The sequence below is a fragment of the Oncorhynchus keta genome, chromosome 17, assembly GCF_023373465.1.
Source record: "Oncorhynchus keta strain PuntledgeMale-10-30-2019 chromosome 17, Oket_V2, whole genome shotgun sequence".
In the NCBI taxonomy this organism is placed as follows: domain Eukaryota; kingdom Metazoa; phylum Chordata; class Actinopteri; order Salmoniformes; family Salmonidae; genus Oncorhynchus; species Oncorhynchus keta.
Genome location: NC_068437.1, coordinates 48207382 through 48231728, shown reverse-complemented (window position 1 = coordinate 48231728; position 24347 = coordinate 48207382). Strand labels below are relative to the sequence as shown.

At 44.3% G+C, this 24347-nt stretch overlaps 1 protein-coding gene across 6 annotated transcripts in view; it reads left to right on the top strand.

Annotated features, from left to right (window-relative positions):
• lrrk2 (leucine-rich repeat kinase 2) overlaps positions 1-24255 on the top strand; it is a 56486-nt gene extending 32231 nt beyond the window's left edge. For 5 of the 6 annotated variants that reach the window (XM_052466284.1, XM_052466281.1, XM_052466282.1 and 2 more), the window contains exons 31-50: positions 532-750; positions 1146-1347; positions 5069-5157; positions 5362-5549; positions 5712-5866; positions 6466-6612; positions 10186-10377; positions 12592-12738; positions 12880-12992; positions 15005-15195; positions 16970-17130; positions 17561-17832; positions 17993-18208; positions 18823-19016; positions 22192-22455; positions 22563-22715; positions 22868-23091; positions 23576-23644; positions 23777-23922; positions 24115-24255. In XM_052466284.1, the coding sequence (XP_052322244.1) occupies positions 532-750; positions 1146-1347; positions 5069-5157; positions 5362-5549; positions 5712-5866; positions 6466-6612; positions 10186-10377; positions 12592-12738; positions 12880-12992; positions 15005-15195; positions 16970-17130; positions 17561-17832; positions 17993-18208; positions 18823-19016; positions 22192-22455; positions 22563-22715; positions 22868-23091; positions 23576-23644; positions 23777-23898 (3318 nt within the window). In that variant the 3' untranslated portion in view covers positions 23899-23922; positions 24115-24255. Of the gene's footprint in view, positions 1-531; positions 751-1145; positions 1348-5068; positions 5158-5361; positions 5550-5711; positions 5867-6465; positions 6613-10185; positions 10378-12591; positions 12739-12879; positions 12993-15004; positions 15196-16969; positions 17131-17560; positions 17833-17992; positions 18209-18822; positions 19017-22191; positions 22456-22562; positions 22716-22867; positions 23092-23575; positions 23645-23776; positions 23923-24114 lie in introns of those variants that run through there. The other variant, XR_008066812.1, reaches the window with a different exon arrangement.
• Positions 24256-24347: the final 92 nt, after the last annotated feature.

Sequence of the window (24347 nt, the reverse complement as noted above, 5' to 3'; positions counted from 1 at the left end):
TATAAGAAACATAGTTTCAAATAATTTGCATCGTCAAATTACACACCGCACTGACACACACACTTATCCCATCAGACATGGCACCAGGGGTCTTTTCACAGTCCCCAGGTCCAAAACAAATTCAAGGAAACATACATCCACTCATGGCTCTGTATAATACTGTAACACCCGTCTTATATAGCGCAAGTGGATAGCAAACCTGGTTTCAAAAGACACAATGCGACACCTCATTGCACAACACCTCTCTCCCATGTGACCTACTTGTTGAGTGTATGTACTGACATGTATTTGTATCTGATAGATGCACACACACACACTATATGTTTATGTTTTTTAAACATATGTAAATTGTAAAGTATTTTGTCTGTAACGTATTTTTTCGTTATATGTTCGACCAGAGTAAGACTAGCTGTCGCCATTGGTGTCAGCAAATGGGGAACCTAATAAATCAAAAATGTAATCTCGAATGCTTTCATTTACTATTCCACCATAATGCTATATCTTACCATGTTTGTCCATCTGTCTGTGTAGGCGGTGGCCCCCCTGTCACCAGTCATCCTGGTGGGGACACACACAGACGTGAGCGAGGACCTCCAGCTGCAGGCTTGCCTGGATAAGATCCGCCAGGAGCTCCTCAACCACCAGGGCTTCCCTGCCATCCGGGACTACCACATGGTGGCGGTGTGCGAGGACTCGGACTCCATCGGCAGACTCCGCAAGGCTATCGCCAGGGAGGTCGCCAACTTCAAGGTAGCTAGTGTTGTTAGCCCTAATGTTTATGTCATTTAGACTAGCCAGAATTTCCACTGATGTTCCACATATACCATAATATAATATAATAATAATATATGCCATTTAGCAGACGCTTTCATCCAAAGCGACTTACAGTCATGTGTGCATACATTCTACGTATGGGTGGTCCCAGGAATCGAACCCACTAACCTGGCGTTACAAGCGCCATGCTCTACCAACTGAGCTACCATCATCCCAAGCTCTAGCTTGCCTAAAAGGACAATCCTTGACAGCTTTGTTAGTACCTTTGACTTATTTCAATGGTCCATGTAAGTTCCATACACAGCACTGTGTGCAAAGCCACTATACCTTTTAGTGACCCTCCACACCCCTTTCACTCCCGCTCTCCACAGATCCAAGGGCAGCTGGTGATGGGGCAGCTGGTCCCAGAAAGCTATTTGGAGCTGGAGAGAAGGGTGCTGCTGGAGAGGGCCAGGGTGCCGGGGGAGTTCCCCGTGCTCAGACACCAATACCTGCTACAGCTCATCCAGGAGAGCCAGATACAGCTGGAGGAGGCTGAGCTACCCCACGCTGTTCACTTCCTCAGCGAGGCCGGTCAGTGGGGTGGGGTGGGGTGGGGTGTGTGTGTGTGTGTGTGTGTGTGTGTGTGTGTAATTGGTTTCTTCATTAATGTGTTGGAATCCCTGGTCATAATTATGCTGGTGCCATGGTCTTCACAACGTAGGAGAACGTAGGAAATTATCTCAGCAAAAAAAGAAACAGCACTTTTTCAGGACCCTGTCTTTCAAATAATTTGTAAAAATCCAAACACTTTCCCATGCTTGTTCAATCATAAACAATTAATGAACACGTACCTGTGGAATGGTTGTTAACACACTAACAGCTTACAGACGATAGGTAATTAAGGTCACAGTTATGAAAACTTAGGACACTAAAGAGGCCTTTCTACTGACTCTGAAAAACACCAAAAAAAAGATGCTCAGGGTCCCTGCTCATCTGCGTGAATGTGCCTTAGGCGTGCTGCAAGGAGGCATGAGGACTGCAGATGTGGCCAGGGCAATATATTGCGATGTACGTACTATGAGACGCCTGAGACAGCGCTACAGGGAGACAGACAGAACGGACAGCTGATCGTCCTCGCAGTGGCAGACCACGTTTAACAACACCTGCACAGGATCGGTACTGCTGAACATCACACCTGCGGAACAGGTACAGGATGGCAACAACAACTGCCCGAGTTACACCAGGAACGCACAATCCCTCAATCAGTGCTCAGACTGTCCACAATAAGTTGAGAAAGGCTGGACTGAGGGCTTGTAGGCTTGTTGTAAGACAGGTCCTCACCAGACATCACCGGCAAAAACGTTGCCTATGGACACAAACCCACGCTGGACGCTGGACCAGACAGGACTGAAAAAAGTGCTCTTCACTGACGAGTCGCGGTTTTGTCTCACCAGAGGTGATGGTCGGATTCGCATTTATCGTCGAAGGAATGAGCGTTGCACCGAGGTCTGTACTCTGGAGCGGGATCAATTTGGAGGTGGAGGGTCCGTCGTGGTCTGGGGCGGTGTGTCACAGCATCATCGGACTGAGCTTGTTGTCATTGCAGGCAATCTCAACACTGTGCGTTACAGGGAAGACATCCTCCTCCCTCATGTGGTACCCTTCCTGCAGACTCATCCTGACATGACCCTCCAGCATGACAATGCCACCAGCCATAATACTCGTTCTGTGCATGATTTGCTGCAAGACAGGAATGTCAGTGTTCTGCCATGGCCATCGAAGAGCCCAGATCTCAATCTCATTGAGCACGTCTGGGACCTGTTGGATCAGAAGGTGAGGGCTAGGCCATTCCCCTGTCATGACGTTGGCCTGGGGGTATGTTTATGACAGTCATAAGTACCTCTTTTCCCCCTTTTTCCTCTCTCTACCCTACTGATGTGAAATTTGAAAACCCCTTGGTTAACATAGAGATTCTGGGAACATCAGAAGGTGGGGGGAAATGAACTATATTCTGGTAATCAGACCAATTGAACATATGTGGTGGTACTTAATGAATATCAATGAGAATGTCATCTGGGACATTCTCATTGATGATAGGATGACATAAACTCTACAGTGGAAAGTCTGCACATTGTAGTTATCGGAGTCACATGGAATTGTTGTTCAATTTAAATGTTTGAATATTAAATTATTGGTGAAGAGATGAAATGTAATTTTAGCTTCCAAATGAGAGATTTGGGTTTTCATAAGGTTATGGCTCTGCTTAATCAGATAAAGCAAAGGGCTGCAAGGATAAGAACCAGCGGGTGACCCGGGCGTCACTGTCCTTGTTCCGTGACATCCAAACCAGTGGTGCATGGTCCGTTACGAGGGTGAAGTGCCTTCCCAATAAGTAATATTCAGCGTCTCCAGCGCCCACTTCATCGCTAGACATTCTTTCTCCGCAGTCTTTCAACATTGTCTTTACCTCGGCCCTGATAGCCTCTCTTCTTGCATCTGGTATGCAGTAGGGTCCCAACTTCACCTTTTTCCCAGGTTCGGTGATGATGCTGTGCTGTACCAGTTCGGTGTGTCCTGGTTCCGGCCGACCAACTCCCTCAGCGCCTGCTTCTGTACTTGGCTCAGCTGCTCCCCCAGTGGGACCTCTGCCGGCTTGGTCTCTGTGGTAGCCTTCTTCGGGGAAATAGAGTACATCACATGCATTCCATTTCTTTAGCAAATGCTCATGCTAAATCTATGTCCTGGCTGTCTGACCCTATAGATAACTTCACCCACCTTCTCAAGGACTTCGTAAGGCCCATTCCATCGGTTTAAAAACATAGATTCTGAGGTGGAGACCAACACCAACACTTTGTCTCCTGGCCTGAAGTCCCTTCATTGTACCCCTCTGTTGTACACCCACACTTAAGCCTCCAGCATGTGTTCCCGTACCAGAGGCCACAGGGTTGCCATCCGGTCTCTTATGTCTTCCACGTGCTCCACCATGGTTCGGTGGGGCGACGGTTGCTGTTCCCAGGCTTCTTTAGCTTCATCCAGCAGTCCTCGGGGTCGTCTCCTGTACAGGAGTTCGAAGGGAGAGAATTCTGTTGAAGCTTGGGGCACTTCTCGGATCGAGAACATCATGTAGGGTAGCAGCTGGTCCCAATTCTTTGTCTGCCTCCAGCACCTTCTTTAGCATTTGCTTCAGGGTTCAATTGAATCTTTCCACCAATACATCAGTCTGTGGGTGATATATTGAGGTACACAACTGGGTTGTTTTCATTGGTTTGCGTAGATCCTTCATGATTTGTGACATGAACAGGGTGCCCTGGTCGGTCAATATCTCGTCGGGGATGCCTACTCGGGAGAACAGCATGACTAACTCACGTGTGATTCCCTTGGTGGCCATGGTGCTCAGGGGAATGGCTTCCGGGTACCTGGTGGCATAATCCACAATCGCCAGGATGTATTGGTGCCCTCGGTTGCTCTTGGGAAGAGGTCCCACCAGGTCCATTGCGATCCTGCTGAAAGGGACTGAAATAATGGGTAGGGGAATTAAGGGGCTGCGAAAGTGGGGTTTTGGCGTCACCTGCTGGCACTCCAGGCAATTGCAGCAGTAATCTTCCACTGCTCTCTTCACCCCCGGACAGTAAAATTGTGTCTTGATCATGTCTAAGGTCTTCTCCACCCCTAGGTGAGCCCCAAGAATGTGCTCCAACTACCGGACAGATGGTACAAAGGGACGGGCCACCAACAACAACTCCATACGTTCGTCATTCTTCTTCACGACCTGATACAGCAACTTCTTATTCATACAAAAAGGAGGACAACTAGAAAGCAAATGGGGAATTTATTAGGGGGTTTTGCACACTGGGGAAAAGGGGGGAATTCACCAACCATTTCACAGTCCACAATACGTTCTCGTTGTCCATTCCGTTCTCCAGGGGTAATACTAAAACTCAGGTCCAGTTCAGTGCACTGTGGGGTTAATCAGACAGGTCACAACGGGTAATCACACAGATATTTCTCTCTCTCTCTTCTTGCACTCTCCATAACACACACTTCCCTCTCCATTCTCTGCCCCTTTATGCAAGCCGCTTCTTCTTTTATCCCCAAGTACTACCTGGCTTAATGACCCACAGGCTTCCCTTGTTGGGGCAGGAAGTCCATATAAGGCTCGGGGGTGGAGCCAGCGGACCGCAAGATGTCTCCCTTCAATAACCACTCCCCTCACCTCTCCCTGTCGTCTGCCACAATATGTTTGTGTCTTCTGTTCATAGCACAGCCAGGTATTATTTGTTTCATGTACTTAAATGGCAATGTCTGTTTATAGGAGTCCTTCTGCACTTTGACGACCCGGCCCTCCAACTCCGAGAACTCTACTTTATCGACCCACAGTGGCTTTGCAACATCATCTCACAGGTAGACACACACACACACAGTACAGGAGGATGGAATGAAGTGAATGGAACGTTATCATCCACATGGAAACCACATGTTTGATGTGTGTGATTCAATTTATTCTGTTCCAGCCATTACAATGAGCAGGTCCTCCCCAATTAAGGTGCTACCAGTCGCCTGTGACACACTTCAATCACTTCCTCCTCTCTCTCTTTCTCTGTGTAGAAACTGTCTCTGAAAAGCTCTGGGTTCTGGGAGAATCCCAAAGGCGTAGTCCAGCGCTCTATGGTGGAACGGTTCCTATTTGAGAGTAAGTGTTTCCCCAAGTGCCACCTGACCCAGTACTTTAAACTGCTGGAGAAGTTCCAGATCGCCCTGCCCTTCGGAGAGGACCAGCTCCTAGTGCCGAGCAGGTAAGAGGCATATCATTTTGTTGATTTTAGTATTGTTTGAGCCAAAATGGCCTACCAGTTTCCTCAATTCTGTATCTACTGAATGGAAACTGTTGTCTATATTGTCTCAAAACCTATTTTCCAAGCCTAAACCATGCTGATTGTCTTGTCCTTCCCTCACAGTCTCTCCAAACACCGGCCAGTAATTGAGATGCCCCACTGTGAAAATTCTGAGGTCATTGTTCGTCTCTATGAGATGCCCTACTTCCCCATGGGCTACTGGTCGAGACAGATCAACCGCCTACTTGAGGTCTCCTCCTACATGCTCTGTGGCAGAGGTACTAATGCTGACGTTAAAGGGATAATTACTTAGATTGTCGTTTCATCCAAAGTTCATTAGCTGGAAATTTAGCCATGTCCAGAATCTCCTGGATAGTATTTTTTAGAACATGCAGCAAAGCTCCTGGAAACTGATTCTATCAGTACTGTATACACTGAGTGTACAAAACATTAGGAACACCTTCCTAATATTGAGTTGCACCCCCTTTTTTCTCAATTTGTCTGGGCTTGGACTCTACAAGTTGTCGAAAGCGTTCCACAGGGATGCTGGCCCATGTTGACTCCAATGCTTCCCACAGATATGTCAAGTTTGTTGCATGTCCTTTGGGTGGTGGACCATTCTTGATACACACAGGAAACTGTTGGGTGTGAAGAACACTTCCATCTTGTGTCTTGCCCATTCACCCTCTGAAGGGCACACATACACAATCCATGTCTCCTGCCCTACACTGATTGAAGTGGATTTAACAGGTGACATTAATAAGGGATCGTGGCTTTCACCTGGATTCACCTGGTCAGTTTATCTAATGGAAATAACTTTTTTGTACACTCAGTGTATATGGCTCTAAGTAGCCACAATGTTGTTGTGTTGGTCCAGAAAGAGAGCTGCGTCCCAACCGTATCTACTGGAGGAGAGGCATCTACCTGAGCTGGTCTCCTGAGGCCTACTGTCTGGTTGAGGCTGCCAACGTAGAGGACAACCCTGCCAGCTTCGTCAAGATCACTGTGCCCTGCTCACGCAAAGGTACTGGAACTGCACCACAGCCTAGACAATAAGGTATCCATACTGAAATGTAAATGCCGTCAACACTAGTTTAAGGAAAATAAATTTAAAAAATTTAATAATTTCGGTTGTGAGCTGAAAAACGATTTAAGAACCCCCGGTTTGATAAACTGCGTATAATATATTGCAATAAAGAGTGAAATAGATCATCAGTTGGAGATGATGATGATGATGGTTGTCAAATCAAATACACTGCTCAAAAAAATAAAGGGAACACTAAAATAACACATCCTCAATCTGAATGAAATATTCTTATTAAATACTTTTTTCTTTACATAGTTGACTGTGCTGACAACAAAATCACACAAAAATTATCAATGGAAATCAAATTTATCAATCCATGGAGGTCTGGATTTGGAGTGACACTCAAAATGAAAGTGGAAAACCACACTACAGGCTTATCCAACTTTGATGTAATGTCCTTAAAACAGGTCAAAATGAGGCTCAGTAGTGTGTGCGGCCTCCACGTGCCTGTATGACCTCCCTACAACGCCTGGGCATGCTCCTGATGAGGTGGTGGATGGTCTCCTGAGGGATCTCCTCCCAGACCTGGACTAAAGCATCCGCCAACTCCTGGACAGTCTGTGGTGCAACGTGGCTTTGGTGGATGGAGCGAGACATGATGTCCCAGATGTGCTCAATTGGATTCAGGTCTGGGGAACGGGCGGGCCAGTCCATAGCATCAATGCCTTCGTCTTGCAGGAACTGCTGACGCACTCCAGCTACATGAGGTCTAGCATTGTCTTGCATTAGGAGGAACCCAGGGCCAACCACACCAGCATATGGTCTCACAAGGGGTCTGAGAATCTCATCTCGGTACCTAATGGCAGTCAGGCTACCTCTGGCGAGCACATGGAGGACTGTGCGGCCACCCAAAGAAATGCCACCCCACACCATGACTGACCCACCGCCAAACCGTTCATGCTGGAGGATGTTGCAGGCAGCAGAACGTTCTCCACGGCGTCTCCAGACTCTGTCACGTCTGTCACGTGCTCAGTGTGAACCTGCTTTCATCTGTGAAGAGCACAGGGCGCCAGTGGCGAATTTGCCAATCCTGGTGTGCTTTGGCAAATGCCAAACGTCCTGCACGGTGTTGGGCTGTAAGCACAACCCCCACCTGTGGACGTCGGGCCCTCATTCCACCCTCAATTGCGTCTGTTTCTGACCGTTTGAGCAGACACATGCACATTTGTAGCCTGCTGGAGGTCATTTTGTCATCTTGGAGTTACATTGTGTTTAAGTGTTCCCTTTATTTTTTTGAGCAGTGTAATATGATTATGATAAGATATTGAACATTTTATCTTACGAAGTTGCATTTATCAAATCAAATTGTGTTTCTCATGCACCTTAAACAACAAGTAATAATAATAATAATAATAATATATAATAATAATAATATAATAATAATAATAATAATAATAATAATAATATAATAATAATAATAATAATAATAATAATAATAATATAATAACAAGTGTAGACTATAAGTGAAATGCTTACTTATGGCTCCTTTTCCAACAATGCAAAGTTAAAATAGAGATACAGAAAATAAGTACACAGTGAATAACAATAACGAGGTAAAAAATAGCATAGCTATATACAGGGAGTACCAGTACTGAGTTGATGTGCAGGGGTATGATGTAATTGAAGTAGCTATGTACATGTAGGTAGGGGTGAAGTGACTAGGCAACTGGGTAGATAATATAAAGGTGTGTGTGTGTGTGTGTGTGTGTGTGTGTGTGTGTGTGTGTGTGTGTGTGTGTGTGTGTGTGTGTGTGTGTGTGTGTGTGTGTGTGTGTGTGTGTGTGTGTGTGTGTGTGTGTGTGTGTGTGTGTGTGTGGTACCAGATGCACAGGTACCATTTGCCATGCGATTTCAGAGAGAACTTTCTATGGCTTGGGTGGCTGGAGTCTTAGAATTCTGGGGGGGCCTTCCGCTGACACTGCCTGGTAAAGAGGTCACTACCCTCTGTAGTGCCTTGCGGTCGATTGCCTTGCAGTTGCTGTATCAAGCGGTGATGCAGCCAGACAAGATTATATTAATTGAGCAACTGTATAACTTTTTGAGGATCTGAGGGCCCAGTCCAAATCTTTTCAGCCTCCTGAGGGGGAAGAGGCACTGTCGTGCCCTCTTGACAACTGTGTGGGTGTGTGTGGACAATGTTAATTCCTTAGTGATGTGGACACTGAAGAACTTGAAGCTCTCGACGTGCTACACTACAGCCCCATCGATGTGAATGGGGGTGTGCTCGCCGCTCCGTTTCATGTAGTCCACGATCAGCTCTTTTGTCCTGCTGATGTTGAGGGAGAGGTTGTTGGCCTGGCAACACACTGCCAGGTCTCTGAGGTCCACCTCTCTATAGGCTGCCTCATTGTCATTGTGTCCTCAGCAAACTTGATGATGGTGTTTGAGTTGTGAGCGGCCACGCAGTCATGGTTGAACAGGGAATACAGGAGGGGACGAAGCACACACCTTTGAGGGACCCCCCTGTTGATGGTCAACATGGCGGATGTGTTGTTACCTTCCCTCACCGCCTGGACGAGGTCCGTCAGGAAGTCCAGGATTCAGTTGCAGCGGGAGGTGTTCAGTCCCAGGGTCTGGGAGCTTGGTGAAGAGCTTGGAGGGGACTATGGTGTTGAGTGCTGAGCTGTAGTAAAGGAACAGCATTCTTACATAGGTATTCCTTTTGTCCAGGTGGGTGAGGACAGTGTAGGCCGGCTAATAGCCTGTGGCAAAAATGAGGGGACACAAACAACAGGTATAGGCTAATCAAAAAGGTTCTTTATTGTAAACCAAACTATTAACTTTAAACAAAGAAAAAGGAATGAGGTGTGAAAGTATCATAATGTAAGGTGTATGTAAAGTGCATGGATGTGTGAGTCTGTATGTGTGAATATGACTGAGTGAAAACTAAGTAAAACTACAAAGGAACAAACAAACAGGATCATACTTGGAGGAGCAGATAGAGACGAGTGATTACTGAAGCTGTTTAAATACCCTGAGCCAAGGTGACTCCAATCACTAACGACCCTGTCAGTGAAGACACCTGCCATCTAGTCAGCACATGCTCTGAGTACACGTCCTGGTATTCCGCCCCCCAGCCTTGTGAATGTTAACCCGTTTAAAGGTCTTACATCGGCTATGGAGAGTGAGATCACACAGTCGTCTGGAACAGCAGGTGCTCTCATTTATGGTTCAGTGTTGCTTGCATCGAAGCGAGCATAGAAGGCCTTTTAGTTAATCTGGTAGGTTCACGTCACTGGGCAGTTCGCGGCTGGGTTTCCCATTGTAATGAGTGATAGTTTGTAAGCCCTACCATGTCCTTCGAGCATCAGAGCCGGCGTAGTAGGATTCGATCTTACTGCTGCATTGACGCTTTGCCTATTTGATGGCTTGTCGGAGGTCGTAACAGGATTTCTTATAAGCATCCGGATTGGCGTCCTTTTCCTTGAAAGCGGCAGCTCTTTAGCTCAATACAGAGGTTGCGGGTGACGTGGTGGTGGTGGTGATGATGATGGTTGTGTTACTCCTCAGGTCGTGTGTTACTGGGTCAGGTAGTGGACCATGTTGACTCTCTCTTGGAGGAGTGGTTCCCTGGTCTCCTCGCCACTGATATCCATGGCAACGGAGAGACCCTGCTGAAGAAATGGGCTCTGTACAGCTTCAAGGATGGACAGGAGTGGAGCAAGATACTGCTGGAGGACCTGTTCACTCACATAGATAAAGGTATGTCTTTTAACGCTTGGATTTGACACAATCGATACCTGTGTTAGTCATGTTTCTGGAATATCATAATTGAAAGAAATCACAACAATTTGGTAACACTACAAGCAATTGTGCATGTTGTTAAATTCATGGGAGAGATACACGAAGAGCTACTTTAATGTAACAATACCTTTTTAAAAGTCTAATGTAGCCGTTTTTATCTCAATATCAAATCACCTTACTGTGATTTTTTTTGCCATTCAAATGGTAAAAAATAAACAAACATAGCTTCTTAGCAAAGAGCGATTTCTCAAGCAATAATTTTGCTAGGACTGTCTTGGAGTGGTCTGAGTGGCGATGAAAAACAGAAAACTAGCTGTTATTGGCAGAGAGGTTTGGAACTCTCTTTCTTAATGGTCTATTAACTAATTCACTGTCGGGTGATGTCACCAGGGAGGCCAAATCTCCATCCCAACAAAACAGGCTGAAATTTCAGGTGGTCTTTTCAAACAGCCCTTACACATTTTTTATTTATTTAACCTTTATTTACCTAGGCAAGTTAGTTAAAACTTCTTGACGCACCCATCCCGTTAGTGGGATCATTTTCATCAACATTTGCTGAATTGCAGCGCGCCAAATTCAAATTAAATTACTACAAATATTTAATTTTCATGAAATCACAAGTGCAATATAGCAAAACACAGCGTAGCTTGTTGGTAATCCACCTGGCGTGTCAGATTTAATAAAGCTTTTCGGCGAAAGCATACCAAGCGTTTATGTAAGAACATCTCTCTCAGTAGACAAACTATTACAAACAGCTAGCAGCCAAGTAGATTGGTCACGAAAGTCAGAAAAGCAATAAATTAAATCGCTTACCTTTGATGATCTTCGGATGTTTTCACTCACGAGACTCCCAGTTACACAACAAATGTTCCTTTTGTTCCATAAAGATAATTTTTATACCCAAAATACCTCTGTTTGTTTGTCACGTTATGTTCAGAAATCCACATGAAAGAGCGGTCACGACAACACAGACGGAAATTCCAAATAGTCTTCATAATGTCCATAGAAACATGTCAAACGTTTTTTTATAATCATTCCTCAGGTAGTTTTAAAAATATATATTCGATAATATATCAACTGAGTGTGTAGGTTTTTCAATAACGGCGGGAGGAACAATGGCGGCTTTACTCTGTAGTGCAAAAACTCACTCTGAGAGCCCCTACCTATTCACTTACGCAATGTGATCTTACACCCTCATTTTTTAAAATAAAAGCCTGAAACTATGTCTAAAGACTGACACCTTAGGGAAGCCAGAGAAATAGGAATTTGGTTGATATCCCTTTAAATGGAGGATAGGTATGCATAGGAACAGAAGGGTTTCAAAATAAGAGGCACTTCCTGATTGGATTTTCCTCAGGGTTTCGCCTGCAATATCAGTTCTGTTATACTCACAGACAATATTTTGACAGTTTTGGAAACTTTAGAGTGTTTTCTATCATAATCTGTCAATTATATGCATATTCTAGCATCTGGTGCTGAGAAATAGCCGTTTACTTTGGGAACGTTATTTTTCCAAACATAAAAATAGTGCCCCCTAGCTTCAAAAGGTTAAATGGAGGCAAGGCATCCAGTGGAACAGAGAGCTTTCAGGAAAAACAGCATTTCCTTTTTGGATTTTCCTCAGGTTTTCGCCTGCAATATCAGTTATGTTATACTCACAGACAATATTTTGACAGTTTTGGAAACTTTAGAGTGTTTTCTATCTTTTCTACAATTATATGCATATTCTAGTTTCTGGGCCCGAGAAATAGGCAGTTTCAAATGGGTACGTTATTTTAGCCAAAAACAAAAATACTGCCCCCTACACTCAACAAGTTTAAGAACAAATTCTTATTTACAATGATGGCCTACCCCGGCCAAACCTTAACCTGGAAGATGCAGGGCCAATTGTGCGCCGCCCTATGGGACTCCAAATCACGGCCGATTGTGATACAGCCTGGAATCAAATCAGGGTTTGTAGTGACACCTCTAGCACTGAGAAGCAGTGCCTTAGACTGCTGCGCCACTCAGGAGCCCTAAAATGGAATTATTCAAATGTTCTAAATTTCATAGTATTATACCAACATCATAGTGTGGCAATATATATAAAACAAAAGAAATCAATTTTTGATCCCTCTGGACCTTTAACTTATGCCTGATCTCTCTCTTTTCTAATCTCCCTTCCTCCTGTAGACTGTCTTTTGGTAAACCCGGAGGACCCTCGCTGCACAGTGCCCATCTCTCAGATTGCTCCAGACCTGATCCTCAGTGACCAGCCTGCTGGAATCATCCTTGACAGTGAGGAGCTTGAGATAGACCTTACCAAGGAGAATCTGCTGGGTCAGTTACAATAATAATTTTATTTGTATTGTGTTTTTCATTTACAGGCAAATCACAAAGCTCAGAAAGGTCAGTGGGACGGTCGTCTCTTTCAACAGCTGCAGTGTCAATGACACAAATTTGTTCATTTTCTGAATGTAGGGGATGGTGGTTTTGGGTCTGTCTATCGAGGCATCTACAAAAATGAAGAGGTGGCAGTGAAGATTTTCAACAAGCATGCCTCTGATCTCTATATACACCGACTACTCCGACAGGTAATCTAATCATCTGAGTCAGGTGTTTTAGTGTCTGCAGGAATAGCTGGAAAATAGCTCCTAGACCAGGAAGTTCTAGTGATCATTGCTGGTCCCGGAGAGATATAGAGGAAAAAACAGGCTTACAGTGCCTTCGGAAAGTATTCAGACCCCTTGACTTTTTACACATTTTTTCCATTGCAGCCTTATTCTAAAATTGATTAAATAAAACATATTCCTATATTCCTCAGAAATATACACACAAAACCTCATTATGACAAAGACAAAACAAGTGCTATGACCCTTTGCTATGAGACTCGAAATTGAGTTCAGCTGCATCCTGTTTCCATTGATCATCCTTGAGATGTTTCAACAATTTTATTGCAGTTCATCTGTGGTAAATTCAATTGATTGGACATGATTTGGAAAGGCACACACCTGTCTATATAAAGTCGCACAGTTGACAAAGTGCATGTCAGAGCAAAAACCAAGCCATGAGGTTGAAGGAATTGTACGTATAGCGCCAAAACAGGATTGTGCCACAGATCTGGGGGGAGACCAAAAAATGTCTGCACCATTGAAGGTCCCCAAGAACACAGTGGCCTCCATCAATCTTAAATGGAAGATGTTTGGAACCACTAAGAATCTTCCTAGAGCTGGCCAAACTGAGCAATTGGGGGAAAAGGGCCTTGGTCAGGGAGGTGACCAAGAACCCGATGGTCACTCTGACAAAGCTTTAGAGTTCCTTTGTGTAGATGGGAGAACCTTCCAGAATGACAACCGTCTCTGCAGCACTCCACCAATCAGGCATTGATGGTAGAGTGGCCAGATGGAAGCCACTACTCAGTAAAAGGCACATGACAGCCCGCTTGGAGTTTGCCAAAAGGCATCTAAAGGACTCTCACCATGAGAAACAAGATTCTCTGGTCTGATGAAAGCAAGATAGAACTCTTTGGCCTGAATGCCAAGCGTCACATCTGGAGGAAACATGGTGGTGGCAGCATCATGCTGTGGGGACGCTCCAGAGCACTCAGGACCTCAGACTGGGGCAAAGGTTCACCTTCAAACAGGACAACCACCCTAAGCACACAGCCAAAACAATGCAGGAGTGGCTTCGGGACAAGTCTCTGAATGTCCTTGGGTGGGCCAGCCAGAGCCCGGACTTGAACCCGATCGAACATCTCTGGAGAGACCTGAAAATAGCTGTGCAGCAACGCTCACCCATTCCAACCTGATAGAGCTTGAGAGGATCTGCAGAGAAGAATGGGAGAAACTCCCCAAATACAGGCGTGCCAAGCTTGTAGCATCATACCCAAGAAGACTCAAGACTGTAATCGCTGCCAAAGGTGCTTCAACAAAGTGTTTAGTAAAGGGTCTGAATACTTATGTGATATTTACATTTTTTATTTTTTATAAATTAGCAAAAATTTATTCAAATCTCATTATGGGGTATTGTGTGTAGGTAAGGGTAATTTGTTTTTAAAGACATTTTGGAATAAGGCTGTAACGTAACAACATGTGGAAAAGGTCAAGGGGTGTGAATACGTTCCGAATGCACTGTATATAGTCCCGGAGAAGCTATGAGGTTGGGGTCAATTTGGGAAATAGGAATTTCAGGTTACTTCCTGAATTGACTGATTGGAAATGGATCCGATAAGCAGTTGCTGGCTATCCAGACTCTTTGCTCCGGTTAGAGATGATCCTATCGCTGATTACTTTTTGTACAACACCCCTCATTTTGACGTCACCACAAACCACTTCAATGATGGCAGGCTCAGACTAAGTATGTAACGAACGAGTAGCGGAATAATTTAATGTGATATGTCAGACCAGGTTGTGTGTGTGTGTGTGTGTGTGTGTGTGTGTGTGTGTGTGTGTGTGTGTGTGTGTGTGTGTGTGTGTGTGTGTGTGTGTGTGTGTGTGTGTGTGTGTGTGTGTGTGTGTGTGTGTGTGTGTGTGTGTGCGTGACACTGTCTTCAGGCTAGACAAGCAGTACTCTTAAGTTGGTCTCTTTTCCTTCTGTCTCTTTCCAGGAGTTGGTGGTGTTGGGTCGTCTCCACCATCCCAGCCTGGTGGGGCTGCTGGCAGCCGGGGCGGCCCCTCATCTCCTGGTAATGGAGTTAGCCCCCAGAGGCTCCCTGGACTCTCTGTTTGAACACGAGAACAGCAGCCTCAACCGCAAGCTCCAGCACAGGATTGCTCTGCAGGTGGCCGACGGGCTCAGGTAGGTTAATCGCTCAATAGACACATGCAAACATATATATACACACATTACATACAGGTGAATGCCCACAAGAACGTACACACGCGTCAGACAAAGTGTTCAATGATATTCAGTTATTTCCAAGTACAGTGAGGGGGAAAGTATTTAGTCAGCCACCAATTGTGCAAGTTCTCCCACTTAAAAAGATGAGAGAGGCCTGTAATTTTCATCATAGATACAATTCAACTATGACAGACAAAATGAGAAAAAAAATCCAGAAAATCACATTGTAGGATTTTTAATGAATTTATTTGCAAATTATGGTGGAAAATAAGTATTTGGTCAATAACAAAAGTTTATCTCAATACTTTGTTTTATACCCTTTGTTGGCAATGACAGAGGTCAAATTGTTTCTGTAAGTCTTCACAAGGTTTTCACACACTGTTGCTGTTATTTTGGCCCATTCCTCCATGCAGATCTCCTCCAAAGCAGTGATGTTTTGGGGCTGTTGCTGGGCAACACAGACTTTCAACTCCCTGCAAAGATTTTCTATGGGGTTGAGATCTGGAGACTGGCTAGGCCACTCCAGGACCATGAAATGCTTCTTACGAAGCTACTCCTTCGTTGCCCAGGCGGTGTGTTTGGGATCATTGTCATGCTGAAAGACCCAGCCACGTTTCATCTTCAATGCCCTTGCTGATGGAAGGAGGTTTTCATTCAAAATCTCACGATACATGTCCCCATTCATTCTTTCCTTTACACGGATCAGTCGTCCTGGTCCCTTTGCAGAAAAACAGCCCCAAAGCATGATGTTTCCACCCCCATGCTTCACAGTAGGTATGGTGTTCTTTGGATGCAACTCAGCATTCTTTGTCCTCCAAACATGACGAGTAGACATATGACATTCTCCCAATCTTCTTCTGGATCGTCCAAATGCTCTCTAGCAAACTTCAGACGGGCCTGGACATGTACTGGCTTAAGCAGGGGGACACGTCTGACACTGCAGGATTTGAGTCCCTGGCGGCATAGTGTGTTGCTGATGGTAGGCTTTGTTACTTTGGTCCCAGCTCTCTGCAGGTCATTCACTAGGTCCCCCTGTGTGGTTCTGGGATTTTTGCTCACCGTTCTTGTGATCATTTTGACCCCACGGGGTGAGATCTTACGTGGAGCCCCAGATCGAGGGAGATTATCAGTGGTCTTGTATATCTTCCATTTCCTAATAATTGCTCCCACAGTTGATTTCTTCAAACCAAGCTGTTTACCAGATTCAGTCTTCCCAGCCTGGTGCAGGTCTACAATTTTGTTTCTGGTGTCCTTTGACAGCTCTTTGGTCTTGGCCATAGTGGAGTTTGGAGTGTGACTGTTTGAGGTTGTGGACAGGTGTCTTTTATACTAATAACAAGTTCAAACAGGTGCCATTAATACAGGTAACGAGTGGAGGACAGAGGAGCCTCTTAAAGAAGAAGTTACAGGTCTGTGAGAGTTTGTAGGTGACCAAATACTTATTTTCCATCATAATTTGCAAATAAATTCATTAAAAATCCCACAATGTTATTTTTCTCATTTTGTCTGTCATAGTTGAATTGTATCTATGATGAAAATTACAGGCCTCTCATCTTTTTAAGTGGGAGAACTTGCACAATTGGTGGCTGACTAAATACATTTTTTGCCCCACTGTATGTCTATAGTAAACCCAAACAAACACATTTGAATTGATGATCTATATTGGGAACTCTCAATTTAGACACGTTGTACATCACTGTTTCCTCACTTTACCTCCCTTCCATATTGCCAGGTACCTCCACTCGTCCATGATCATCTACCGGGACCTGAAACCTCACAACGTGCTGCTGTTCAACCTGAAAACTGACTCCGAGACCATCGCTAAGATCACAGACTACGGCATCGCTCAGTGCTGCTGCAGCATGGGGGTCAGGAGCTCTGAGGGCACCCCAGGTAGGAACTAACCCTGCAGTGTACATTTAGGGAACATCTCATTATGTTTCAAATTCCTTTCCTTCATCCCTTTCTATCTGTCTCTGTCCTTCTCTACCCCCCTGACTCCTCCTCTATTTTACTCTCTGTCTCTGTCCTCCTCTAGCCCCATGACTCCTCCTCTATTTTACTCTCTGTCTCTGTCCTCCTCTAGCCCCATGACTCCTCCTCTATTTTACTCTCTGTCTCTGTCCTCCTCCTCTAGCCCCATGACTCCTCCTCTATTTTACTCTCTGTCTCTGTCCTCCTCCTCTAGCCCCATGACTCCTCTATTTTACTCTCTGTCTCTGTCCTCCTCTAGCCCCCTGACTCCTCCTCTATTTTACTCTCTGTCTCTGTTCCTTCTTTCTCCCTCCCTCTCCCCTCACCATTTCTCTCTCCACCCACCCAGGTTTCCGGGCGCCAGAGGTTGCCCGGGGCAATGTGATCTACAACCAGCAGGCAGACGTGTTCTCGTTCGGCCTGCTGCTATACGACCTGCTGACCTGTGGTGAGCGCATCTCAGATGGCATGAAGTTCCCCAGCGAGTTTGACGAGATCGCTGTGCAGGGCAAGCTGCCAGACCCAGTGAGGCACCACGGCTGCTCTCCCTGGCCAGGCTTCCAAGGCCTTATGAAGGACTGTATGAGGGAGAATCCCCAGGACAGACCCACCTCCACACAGGTAACTGTTCTACTGTTACTGCTACTTGTCTCCGCCTGGCTGTGTGTGAAATGTAGATGTTTCACTGACTGTCTGTAGGTTTTGAACTGACTAAACTGACTACTTGCATTTGTGTTGGTGTTTGACTAACTGTGACTATATTTGCCTGTGTGTACTGTAGGTGTTTGAGAGGTTGAACTCTGGGGAGATGCTGTGTCTGATGAGGGAGCTGGTGGTCAGCAGAGCTGCCAATGCTGAGTGTTTCACGGTGGGCTACAGCAGCGCCAGCGACGGCCCCAGTTCTAACCCAAGGGCCTGGGTGGGAGGGGGCAGCAGCACACAGAGACTGGGCTGTGTCGCTTCTGTCGACCTGGAGACTGAGAAAGTCACAACACAGGTATTCATAATAGAGGATCTCTCAACGAAGGCACTCACATTGTAGGGATTTGCAAAGTACTTGTTTCCAACACAATACCAGCTGTAACAATAAATGTATCACTGCATCTAGATAATTAGAGCTCAGGTATTCAAGCAATAGCATATGTCCTCACAATACAGGTATCTTTGACATACAGTGAGAAGTTTGGACACACCTACTCATTCAAGGGTTTTTCAAATGTATTTCAATTTTCTACATTGTAGAATAATAGTGAAGACATCAAAATGATGAAATACCATAGTGTTCAACTGATCAAAATCTATTTTATATTTAAGATTCTTCAAAGTAGCCACCCTTTGCCTTGATGACAGCTTTGCACACTATTTTGGTTACTACATTATTCCACGTGTGTTATTTCATAGTTTTGATGTCTTCACTATTATTCTACAATGTAGAAAATAGTAAAAATGTAAGAAAAACCCTTGAATGAGTAGGTGTTTCCAAACCTTTGACTGGTACTGTAAGTCCTCATAAGTCTCTTTGACATAGGTCCTCACAATACACAAACACAGACTAATCTGTGTTTAAAATTCCCGTATTCCTCAATGCTAATGTCTGTCTTCTCCCTGCAGGTGATTGACACGAGTCCTGTCTTATGCCTGGTGACTGTCCAAGTCCCAGACGAAGCCTGTGATTGGCTGGTGGCTGGTACACAATCAGGGGCACTGGTCATGATCAACACTCAGAACCTGTCCAACTGGCACAACCTGCAGAGTGTCACCGACGCTGTGACATCACTGTTCTTCCACACACAACCTCAGCGCAGGTAAGAGAGTGTCAGACTAGATGCTAAGCTATGGCTATATCAGGGTTCTGCACTAACATCATTTGGTCAAACCAATTTTGTTTATAAAAATATATATAATATAAATATAATATGCCATTTAGCAGACGCTTTTATCCAAAGCGACTTACAGTCATGTGTGCATACATTCTACGTATGGGTGGTCCCGGGAATCGAACCCACTACCCATATATATACATATAGATATAGATATATATAATTGATAATGACCTGACCTGTGTCCCATAATGTGCCTGCATTCCATAGAGAACCAGGCTAATAATGGCTAGCCATCTTTTACATTAGCATGGCCTTGTGTTCTTACATTGATTTGTATATATTTACTGTAACAGCAAAGGAAAGAGACTGTTCAAATAAAGTACAAAATGTATTTATTGCAGATTTTAAAGTGCTATGTGTAATTTTCTGAGAAATCCTCTAGAGGGCAGAACTTTTTACAATTATGGCAAGGTAACAAACAAAAAGTTAGTGGGGAGATGGACTGATTTCCTTGCATTTCTTCAGGTTTTCGCTCTCAAGATCACACTTTTTTTAATAGAAAAACAACTAAATTGGATGTTCTAAGTCCATAACAATGCTTAAACCACATCGGGGACAACCATTTTTAAGGTCTGGGAAAAATCTGAGAAATTTAGATTTAAAAAAAAAATGTAGTTACCCTTTAATTCAGGTCTGCACCAAGTCAGCCAGTTGTGGAGGTGTTTCTACAGATGGCTGTATTGGTTCGCTAAAACAGCAATAGTAAAGGACCAGTGCGCTGCTTTTGTGAAATATTTATTTATTTTGAGATTGTTCAGGGGTGCTACAGCACTCTCAGCACCCCTACTTCCCATGCTCTGCACATGTGATGGAGTTTTGAAAACAAATGGCCACTGGATTGATGCAAATAATCATGATTCTGCCAGGTAGGCATAAGCTACTTTGTAGTTACCTTTTAAATGCCTTTCCATCCACCCGAAAACAGTTAGGCTAACATTAGCATCGCTAACAGCTACACAAAGAGGTAGACATATAGACCCTATGCACACCGCACAGAGCAGGGCTTGGCATTCAGGTAAGTTTGCCAGTGACAAACAATTAACATTTTCAAGGACTTACATTTATATTTAATTGTTGTAATAGCCTACAGCAAAACAACTCCCCACAAAATCTATGCAAAAAAGTATGCATTACCACGAAGAATAGTGCATATTCTAATAGGCCTGCTTACCCAATGGCATTTTACATTCTAAAATATATCCGAATAATGTGGGCATTGCTCCCGACACAAACACACTAATGAAGTCTGTCCATAGCTAGTCAGTCTCGCCATTTGAGATGTTGAAGAGTTATTGAGAGGTTACTGTATCCTGTTTTAAAATGAGAAAGCAACCATTAACCGGGTTCCCATTGTAATGGAACACTCTGTATGGAAAACCAAGTTGAAGCCATTATTCAATGTTGTCTTGCTCATGATAACCTCAACAAGCGCAACAGACTAGCGCAACATTCTTCAATTGAAATGGCTTTAAACAACGAAAGAGCCTACATCTCTCATAAAAACTGATCATTAATGAAATGACATAATTATTATATTGGAGCAGTGGAATTTATAAATTGGCATCCATGACTTCGATGACTTTTCAAGGATCAACGAGGTAATGTCAGATTTTCAAGGTAGGCTATTCCATGTTGACTTAATTGTGCATCGCAAATATTCAGCCAAGACTTTGAACTTTTTAAATACCTGATTTCAGTGGAGGCTCTGCTGAGGGGAGGACGGATCATAGTAATGGCTGGAATGGAGTTGGTGGAACGGTATCAACCACATTGAAACCACGTGTTTGATACCATTCCAATGACTCCATTCCAGACGTTATTTTGAGACGGCCTCCGCTGCCTGATTTGCCCATTCTTGACTTGGCATTTACTGGTAGATGCCATAACTTGGAACATCCTTTCTACCTCTGTGGATCTTCACTCCACGCAACAACCAGTTGTTTGAGAGCTGCACGCTCTCTGCCCGACAGATTATCTATAGGCTATACTGTATGTGTACAGTGCACGTGTGATAAATAATCTCCATGACGAACAAACTGCTTCAGGAATCCTTCTGTTTTTTTTTTTAGCAATTATGTGGCCTACACTAAAGATAGCATTATTACTATGCTTTTTTCACTGGCCCAAGAGGGCGACTGACGGGATAATCGACTGACACACACAGACAGGGGCATTCCCGTGCAGTTGTTGCCTCTTCTGAAAGTTGTTTTAATTTTGGTCAATTGCACATTACAGTTGAATAAATTATAATAAAATATAAATAATAATACATATTACAAAAGCATGACCAGGTAAAAAATGTTCCCCGGCAATGTTGCGACCAATAAATGTGTGTCGCACTGCCAAGTGAAAAGGTCACAAGTGACTCTGTTTTGGTCACGGTATCAAACCCTATGCTATGCTATGGCTATGACTACTACTATGCTATGTCTATGGCTATGACTACTGCTATGCTATGTCTATGGCTATGACTACTGCTATGCTATGGCTATGACTACTGCTATGCTATGTCTATGGCTATGACTACTGCTATGCTATGTCTATGGCTATGACTACTGCTATGCTATGTCTATGGCTATGACTACTGCTATGCTATGTCTATGGCTATGACTACTGCTATGCTATGTCTATGGCTATGACTACTGCTATGCTATGGCTATGACTACTGCTATGCTATGCTATGGCTATGACTACTGCTATGCTATGTCTATGGCTATGACTACTGCTATGCTATGGCTATGACTACTGCTATGCTATGTCTATGGCTATGACTACTGCTATGCTATGTCTATGGCTATGACTACTGCTATGCTATGTTTATGGCTATGACTACTGCTATGCTATGGCTATGACTACTGCTATGCTATGTCTATGGCTATGACTACTGCTATGCTATGTCTATGGCTATGACTACTGCTATGCTATGCTATGCTATGGCTATGACTACTGCTATGCTATGCTCGTTCCAAATAGCTGTACATGGAAAAGTACATCTGGTAAACGTAGAATATACAATATTTCATCTGTATTTACAGTGATGTTAACAGTATGTTACCAAGTAAAGTACTGACACTGATTTTTTTGGATTTAATTTCAGTCAAAGAAAGAATTACTTGTTAGTTGGGACAGCAAATGGAATTCTGACGGTTTATGAGGACTCTGCGCTCCAGGTGGAGAATGGCCAGCCAGTCAAGACGTTGCACATCGGGAACGTCAACACCCCAGTGATGTGTTTGGGCCAATCAGGTCACTCCCTGGACAGGACCACGGTGTGGGCCGGCTGTGGGACCAGAATCCTTTCCTTTACCGCAGACTATGGCGTCTGTAAGACCATTGACACTAAACCCAACAGCCTCTTCCAGTGAGTGTCACCTTCAGAGATGTAACCAGATATTTTGGCGGCCTGCAGGGCTGTTGATTTGTTTTCTAAATGTGAAGTGAGTTGCTCTGTGTGTGTGTTCTCCTCAGGCAGCATCATGCGGTGAGCTGTGAGCCGTGTGTGTCTCGTATGGTAGTGGAGAAGCATGTGTACCTCAGCAAGGCTGGAGGGCAGAGCGTGGAGGTGTGGAATAAGAAGAGTGAGCGGATGATTGACAGCATTGACTGTGCCAAACTACTCAGGTCAGCTCCACTCTGACACCACACACACGTTTCCACTGCTGTGGGAAAAAAAGAAAGTGGTTCCTAAATTGTTTCACTCCTCCGCCTACCCCTCACATGCCCCACAGTTTGGGAACCACTGCCTGAACCCACTCTGTGTTCTTGGCCCATAGACACGACTCCAGCCGGCAACCCAGAAAGGCTAATTCAGAGTTTGAATTTGGAGCGGATACTCCAACCTGGGCAAACATCAAGTCCCTCCTGGTGCAACAAACCACCCTGTGGATCGGCACCCGTGGAGGCCACCTCCTCCTGGTAGAGCTGGCCAACCTCCAGCTGCTGCAGGTCATCAGCCCCCACTGCCAGTCCATACGCAGCATGGCCTCTGTTTTTATAGGTAACGACTGTCTGTCTATCTGTATGGCTGTTTATGTTTCTCATTGGGGGCCTCGAGCAGATATATATAAATAGATAGATTTTTTTAAATGATTACTAGTATAATTATTTTTTTAATATGCCAAGCTCATGAGGCCACTTGATGATGTGAGGCCTGAGGCAATTGCCTTTTCTGCCTAATGGTAAGTCTGCCACTTCAAATACACAGCCCAAAACAAGTATTTTAAGGGTTATTTATAAAGCTAATAGTCAACGCAGTTGTATTTAAGAGGATTTTCAAATACCTGGGTAAAGTGCATGGGAGTATATTTCTAAATACATTCAAATGTTCAACTACTCTTTGTTTCAAATAAAAATATCTAAATACATACTTTGAATATGTGAAAGTAATTGAGATATTTGAAATAGTATTTGAACTTAGGTCTGCTTCCTGTTTGCGAGTTGTTTCCTGTTTCACAAACTCGTGTATTATTTTCATATCATAGAAACACTAAACCGTAAGAATGTGGTCCTGGTTTTGGGAAGAAGACTGTCCCAAGATAAGAATCGATATGGTAAGAAACAATGACAAAGACCTAACAACTACACAGAATTTCCCAAGAAAACCTAAATGGATATTGAGAGTACTGTGTGTGTGTGTGTGTGTGTGTGTGTGTGTGTGTGTGTGTGTGTGTGTGTGCTCCCAGACGAGCAGTCTGTACTGATGGTGTGGAACAGTTCTCTGCCTCTGGAGGTCAAGGACCTCAACAAACACTGTGAGATGAGAGAGGAGATCACAGCCAAGATGAGAGAGCAGCAAAACGACTGAGTCAATTACTGAGCCCACAGCTTGGTACGTACCTGTACTACACCACACGCTCCATTAATACTACCTATACACATCAATAGTAAAAACCATAACACCTGTACTACACTGCCCATGTATATTACCCATACCAATAATCAAGTCAATAGTAAAACCATGGCAAAAAGACCATTTCAGTAGTTACCAATTACTGCTATATTTACTTTTCATTGTTCACAGAATACACATGGAAAAGGGATTTCTCTGAAGATTCAGTGAAGTACTGTGTTTTCTGCACACATACAGTACCAGTACACACATACAGTACCAGTACACACATACAGTACCAGTACACACATGCAGTACCAGTACACACATGCAGTAATCAGTACACACATGCAGTACCAGTAAACACATTTCAGTACCAGTACCACATGCAGTGCTAGTACACACTTTTCATTGTTCCAGTACAC